The sequence below is a fragment of the Emys orbicularis genome, chromosome 2 (genome assembly GCF_028017835.1).
Source record: "Emys orbicularis isolate rEmyOrb1 chromosome 2, rEmyOrb1.hap1, whole genome shotgun sequence".
NCBI lineage: Eukaryota > Metazoa > Chordata > Testudines > Emydidae > Emys > Emys orbicularis.
In genome coordinates this window covers 215332070-215339251 of record NC_088684.1, presented here as the reverse complement: position 1 = coordinate 215339251, position 7182 = coordinate 215332070, and the positions used below count along the sequence as shown (strand labels likewise).

The 7182-nt window shown below is 43.5% G+C and overlaps 1 protein-coding gene across 1 annotated transcript; it reads right to left on the bottom strand.

The window, feature by feature from the left end:
• Positions 1–5765: 5765 nt before the first annotated feature.
• Positions 5766–6812, bottom strand: LOC135874559 (C-C chemokine receptor type 8-like). Its single transcript, XM_065399433.1, has one exon. It carries the CDS (start codon positions 6810–6812, stop codon positions 5766–5768), a length of 1047 nt encoding a protein of 348 aa, XP_065255505.1.
• Between the last annotated feature and the right edge of the window lie 370 nt (positions 6813–7182).

Genomic DNA, 7182 nt, shown 5'->3' with positions numbered 1-7182 from the left:
TGATACGGGAAATCGGGGCGAGTTGGGGAAGTCCTTGGGGAAGGGATGGAGTGGGGGCGGGGAAGAGGTGGGGCAGGGGTGGGAAGAGGCAGGGCGGCGGTGTGGCCTGGGGAAGGGGGGAGTAGGGGTAGGGCCTGGGTGGAGCCGGGGGGGAGGGAGCTCCTCACCAGGGCCATCCCTAGCCATTTTGGGGGGCTGTGTGGGCTTTGGGGGGCTGGCCACTTCCTGCGGGAAGTGGAGGGACCCAGCCCCAGCCTGCTCTGCTCCCCTGGCTCCCAGGCTTAAGTTGGGGGGCAGGGGGGAACCACCCCCCAGCACTCACCGGCGGCGTGACTGGGAGCCAGGGGAGCAGAGCAGGCTGGGGCCCCTGGGCCCCGCACCCACCTAGGGACGGCACTGGGCCTTAGTTTAAAAACTGTTCTACAGGAAGAAAGCACAAAAGGGAAGTGTAGCGGGGTGGTTACCCCGCTCCTGCCCTGAAGGGCTTAAAACAGCCCGGGGAGAGGGCTGTGGCGGGGGGGGGGGGGGAAAGCTGGGCTTATTGGGGAAGCGGCTGCAGCTGGGCCACGCCCCAATCAGGCCACAGCTGGCCTGTATAAAAAGGCTGTGAGCCAGAGGCCCAAGAGAAGTCTCTCTCCAGGCTGGGAGAAAGCAGGGCCTGGCTGCCTGCAGAAAGAGTACTGGGAGTGAAGCAGGGTGGGGGGAGAGCCAGAGGAGCAGGGGAGCTCCAGGCTGGTAACTCCCCAGGTTGCCGGGCCTGGTCCAAGGCTCATAGAGGTACTGGGAGGCAGAGGAAGGCAGGAGGTCCGAACCCCCTTGCCCATGATGAGTGGCTTTTACACTGCAGTCTGCCCCAGGGAGCGGGGGCTTGGTGATGACTGGCAGTAGCCCAGACTGAGGCAAGGTGGGGATTAGAGGGTTGGGGGTTTTCCAGAGAGGGGAGACCCATAGAGACTGGTGGGGGTATTGCCAGGGGGAAGCCCCCGGGTAAAGGGGCACCGGGGTCCGGGAGGGACACGAGGGCCAGCTACAAGCGGGACGCCAGCCTACAGAGGGCGCCCAGGCTGGAAAAGAGCTAATTCCCTGAGATGACCAGCAGGAGGCGCCGCAGGGGTGAGTCCCGCACCATTAGAGGGAGGAAAAGAGTGGGAGCTGCTTCTTGCTTGTGTGAGTGCCTCAGGAGCTGTGCAGTCTATAAAAGTGGTGGAAAGGAACACTGTAAATACATCACATGAGGTGTTCTACTAGAAAAAGGTCACTTGAAAAGAGACAGAAGTGGGATTCCACTCTGTCACACCTCTTTTCTCTCCTGAAAATCTTGGCCCCATGTCCAAGGAAATAATTCTTTCAATGAACACTGGAGAGGACGCATTTCACAAAAAAGAGGCCGATGTGGGGCCAATCATCTTTTGTCCCCCTTCCCTCCACTGCTCAAAGGGGTCAGCAATCCTTCACAACTGGTATGTTTGCATTTTCATTGTCTGTTAATGAAACACCTCTCTTTTCTTAAAGGCCCGTATTCTCCTTACTGTAGCTAAATCTGAAACAAAGACCGTTAGACTCTGGGCACGAAGTGAAGCACAGAAATATCAAGAAACAGAAACGGAAATGTACAAAAATGAAAAGCGGAGAGAAGAGAAATATAAATGTATCCTGAGAGGTGCAACAGCCAACCAAGTTAATGCTGGCTGTTCCAGGAAGAATTAAAACAACGAAGCAGGAAAAAAATGTTTTGGAAAAACACTTGGGGAGGCCTAGAGAAATTTCTAAAGCTAAGAGGGTAGAGGGCAACATTTCTGCCCTGATCAGTTCAGCTCGTTGTATGAGCTACTGGAACTATTTCTTTTAATGTACCAGATAGAAATGACTTTTTTCTTTTGGAGCTGACAGTTTGAATTCCTTTTCATATGCTAAATGTATCTGGCTGGTGGCTGCAGTATCTCTGTGATAACCTCTACTGGTTATTGTAGAGGGCTGGAAATTCAGACTTCTGAGTTTAAGTCCCACCTCTGCCACTGACCACTGCTAAAAGTGCATGTGAATGAGAGAATGCAATATATTTTTCCTGCATGTCTTGTCAACTCTGGTGGTCAGTGCAATCTAGGGGGAATGGCTGCTTGTATTCTCCCCTTCCCTCCTGTAATCATACGTTCTCTGTGACCTGGAGCAAGTCAGTTTATTCATCAGTAAAATGGATCTATTTCTCCTCTTCTTGTGAGATTTTGCTAATTAATGTTTGGCAAGTGCATGACATGCTCATTTGCAAGGCGCAGTCTTCGGGAGATATAAAGAATTCATTATTATACGGCCTTGACCACACAGTGGTAAAGAAGCTCAACACAATAAAAGAAAAAAAGCGAGGAAGAGGAGCCTGAATTAACCACATGCCGCAATGGCCTCAGCACCCTCATGCTATGCAGGTCTTGTTTCCCTTAGTTACAGACTTGTAAGAACCTGAAATTGGGATGGAACTTTTTCTGCCCTTGTCTTGTCAATGCTGTTCAAGTCTGGTGTATTCAACACCCATAAAAAGATTATTTTGTCAGATTCAACACTCCTGGAAAGTATCCCCTGCCCTCAGGGAATCCTCAGTTAATTAACATTGTTGACCTTAAATTGTGATTCATTGCTTGAGTGTACTACTCTATATCTAGTTGACGAGTTTGCTGAGCAGAAGTCCCAGATTCCCTTGCACATGCAGTTGAATTAAGCACTTAATGACGTGGGGTTTTTTTCTACCTTGCCTCTGGATTCTTAAATACTAGAGCTTCAAACACAGCAGCCCTGAAGTGAACCACTATACTGAGACTAGAAAACATTCCTTACCTTCTGTGTTCAGGATTCTGTGTATCTACCAGGACATATTCTGCTCTCCATTATCCACACCCACTATTTCAGTAACAGATCAGCAGCTTGGCCCTCACTTTGTCCCTGGAGAAACTCCAAGTCTAACACTGAGAAAAATCAAATTGAGTATTATGGTACAGTGGTAGCTGCACCATGATTATGGTTCCATTAAAGAATTTCATTTTGATAGTGGAAAAAATGGAGAATATTGGGAGTCTTTGCATGTGTTCTAGTAAAATGAAAGTTTGATTATAATCTTTGGCTAATTACAGATAGGTGTATTTATTGTGCAATGTGAAATTCTGGAAAGTTTATAATAAGCTGTGGAAAAATAGATAGTGGGCAACTTTTTCCCCCCGGGGAGTGTCTTTTCTTTGTGCTCATCTAGCAGAAAAATAAGATTTCAGCTATGGTCAAAAATTTCATGTATCATTGTTCCCATAACAGAGATTCCTAGAATTCTTTTTTAGGGAAGTGCATAGCTTTTAAAGAAAGGTACTTTTTAAAGAGGTAACAACAAACTTGTTTGCCAGTCTGAAGCTGCCCAATTTCAAATTGATGGTATAAAGAAAAATGTGCTGTCACTCACTATATGCAGGGAAATTTTATAAATATGAAAGCTCTCTGAGCGATGAGAGAAAAGACTGGCCATTCAAATCTCACCTATAAGTGCTGTTTTAAATTCCTATGCAATTCACTACCCTTATTTTTGAGTAAGGCTATGAACACTTATCTAGAAAATAGTTACAGAAGATCTTCTAGTCAACCTCCACCACACCTATTTTTGGAACAAAGAGCTTATTACAAGGTCACTGTAGGCCCAGAACCTAGCTTTCTGCTATGACAAAGCCGTGTCTTAGCCACTGCACCACACTGCTTATCATTGTGACTAAGCCTGTTTTGTTTATCTCTAACAATTGCAAACCACATACCTCTCCCAGAGCCAGAGAGAGAAACCCAGATACTGGATCCCCAGTACTGTATTGCTGATTAATAAATACTTGTGTAACCCTCCGGGGAAGTGTTTCCAGAACAGCTGGTCAGAAAATGTATTGATTTTTTTTCACCCATAAGAAAACTTTCACAAAAGTGAAGAAAAATTAATTTTTATCACAACTTTCCACAGAAAACTTCAAGTGTTTGAAGAAAAACTTGAAACTATAACATTTTGTTCAAAACCTAAAATGTTTGAGGGAGGCCATACATCATGGGAATCATATGACTGTGGTGTATCATGAGAGATGTAGTCCATCTGAGGAGCATATACAATATATATTTCCAACGTTAACTCTGACTAAATGTGGAGAATAGAGTGGAAAATATGAATACGTAAATGGAGTTCTTCACAATTTCTAACTACGTAAAGTCTTTGGAGAAATGGAAGTACTGTGATTAAATCACAATATATTTCTGCTCTTTGTAGAGACATGAGAAATGACAACAAGAAGTCAGAATTAAAGTTAGAAATATATTTCAGGTCATTAATTAGTAACATTACAGTAATTGTAATGATATTTTAAAAATGAAAGGTAGAGTTGCTGAAAAAGATTAGACTATTTCTTGACACAGTCAATTATTTTAAGGCATTATGTTGTTCTTTCAAAATTTGCTTCTAGCAACCTCAAATGAACATAAATGTAGTTTTCTTTCCTTGAATTATTATTGGAGTTTTGAGAAAAGACTTGCCTAAAAGGGAATTTGAGAGGTCTTATTTTGATGTAAGATTCCAGTGCATCGCACTTCAATTTAGTTTGTCTTCAGGAATGAGCATAATATATATTGCCAGGCTACTTCTACTGGGTGTGGGGGGACATTCAGGAGTCATAAGGTCTAATCCAGTGCCCATCAAAGTCATGGGGAAGACTCCGCCTGACTTCAGTGAGTGTTGGATTGGGCCAATAGCACAGGGCAGCAGAGCATTCTACATGTTAGAAAGGTTATGCACCAAACTAACATATAAGAAAAAATTCTGCCCTCAGAGGTTTCCATACAAGAATGTGATTCACTCTTGTCTGTCTTCAGTGTTATGCAGTCATAATGGCATTGAAACTGAGAGTTACATCTGTGTCAAACTGGAGTAACTGAAGGGTGAGTCAGGCCATATATTGAAAAACTGTAGCTGATTTCTGTGCACAGCCAGCCAGTGAAATGTGCAATGATTCATTTGACTTTTAAGCTAAATAGCAATAAAAATATATATATTCTTGTTGGTTAACTGTAGTCTCTGAAAATTATTACACAATGACTACACTGAATAATTATCATCAAGAAAGAAAGCAGCCAATCATGAGGGAATGTTTTGCTAGGAAACTTTAAAAGAAGCCATCATACACATTTAAAATTAAGTCAGAACTCAATAGATGTCCCCTCCCTCCAGCCCAGTTTGTGTTTTAATGCTTGTCTACGTAAAGCTCCCCCAGATTTTTAAACTATAGAAACTGTCAGGAAGTCAGTTATACAAAGATGCCATTTTGCTTTATTCAAGAAAAATACACATTTAATACAGAAAAATACTATGAGGAAGAAGCGACACTGAGCATGTGCAATGCATACTATTATGGAAATATTTACATTAAGAGTCCTGCAATTCTATGTCCTCTTCATTCACTGCAGGCTTCCATTGTCCACAAAGGTGTCAGATCATGTTGGTAATGACATGCTCTGCTCATGTATGGGTTTCTAGATAGGATCTCTGCATGTGGGTAGATGGATTTTTTTCACTCCATGTGTTTGGAGGAATTTCTGCAATTTTTGAAGGAGTGGAAGTCAAAATCCAGGACCAACTTTCCTCTGTCCCTAAAATATAAACAGTGGAGGTAGGACACTGGGCTAAGTCAATGCTAGTATGATTTATAGGGCAATCGCTGTATTTAAATGAATGCAGTTAGAATGTATGTCTGGGCAGGGAGTGGGAAAGCTTACAGAACTCTGTCACTATCAGAATAGCCTAATACTTGAGTGGGCAAGGAGTGAGAATGATTGGCTGAATTGCTACTAGAAATGCGACGGATGCAGGTTTGGAATATTTTTTTAAGGTGAGCTTTAAACATCTCGCCAGCAAAAGCATAGATCACTGGGTTCAGGCAGCAGTGGATGAAGGAGATTGATTCGGTCAGCTGCAGGGCCAGCTTGAGCCTTTGGCTCGTCTCACAGTCGTTGATGATGTGCAAGTTCTGCAGAGAGTCTAGAAAAAGCACAATGTTGAAGGGAGCCCAGAAAAGGAAAAAGATGACCACGATGATGAAAATCAGCTTGATGGCTTTGATCTTGTTCCGGTTTTTGCAGCTCTGCAGATTTTTCAGGATGTGGGAGTAGCAGTAAATGAGGATGCTGAGCGGGATCAAAAGGCCCAAGATGTTGACTTCAAACTGAGTGAAATATCGCCAGGTCTCTTGGCCTGGAGGATATTTGGGGACACACTCGAGAGACTGTTCAATTTCCACTTCTTGGTTAAACGCCATATTTGGTATGGCAGCCAGACCAGCCGTCATCCACAGGAGTAAGCTTATAATTATGCCACAAGTGGCTGTCCGAACTCTCATAGCATAGACAGCATGAACGATTGCTATGTACCTGTCTATGCTCATGAGGGTTATAAAGAAAATGCTACTGTAAAAGCCTATGTAATAAATGCCAGCCATCATTTTACACACTGCATTTCCGAAAATCCATTCTTCTGAAGCATAGTGAGCTTGAAATGGGAGGGGGACAACAAAGAGCAGGTCAGAGATTGCAAGGTTGAGCAAGCACACGTCGGTCATGGTGGTGACTTTCTTCCTGGTCAAAAGTACACATATGACCAAGGCATTTCCTACTAGGCAGAAGACAAACACCAGGCAGTAAACTATTGGAAGAAACAGTGATTTAAACCTGCTGAAACCATTGCCTTCACTGCAAGGAGAGGTACCTTCATCATACACATAGTTATATTCTGTGATGTTTGGGAAAGGGCTTGTAAGAGTCATCTTTAAGACCTGTGCACAAAAAAGAGATAATTAATTGATTATGGGTATAGAAGGGTTGCAGAAGACCGCATTTTGCCATTGTTACTCATGCTGAATGAAATAAATGTGTCTGCTTGAGGAATAAGGTACTGATCAGTGTAAAGGCTTGTCGAAACACAATTATACCATTTTAACTAAACTGGTTAGATAAAGCAGTGCGAACCTCCCCCGCCCTCAGTATTAATGCAGTTATTAGCTTACTCCCATACAAGAAGGAAAATAAGCTATATCAGTAGAATATGCACCTTTACACTATCACTGCAACAACCGCCCTAGGGGTTAGATCAGAATAACTCTATTGGTTTAAAAAAAATGCACCACTAACTGACAT

Excerpts from the sequence above, each read along its gene's own strand:
- LOC135874559 (XM_065399433.1), bottom strand. The coding sequence starts at position 6,812 with ATGACTCTTACAAGCCCTTTCCCAAACATCACAGAATATAACTATGTG.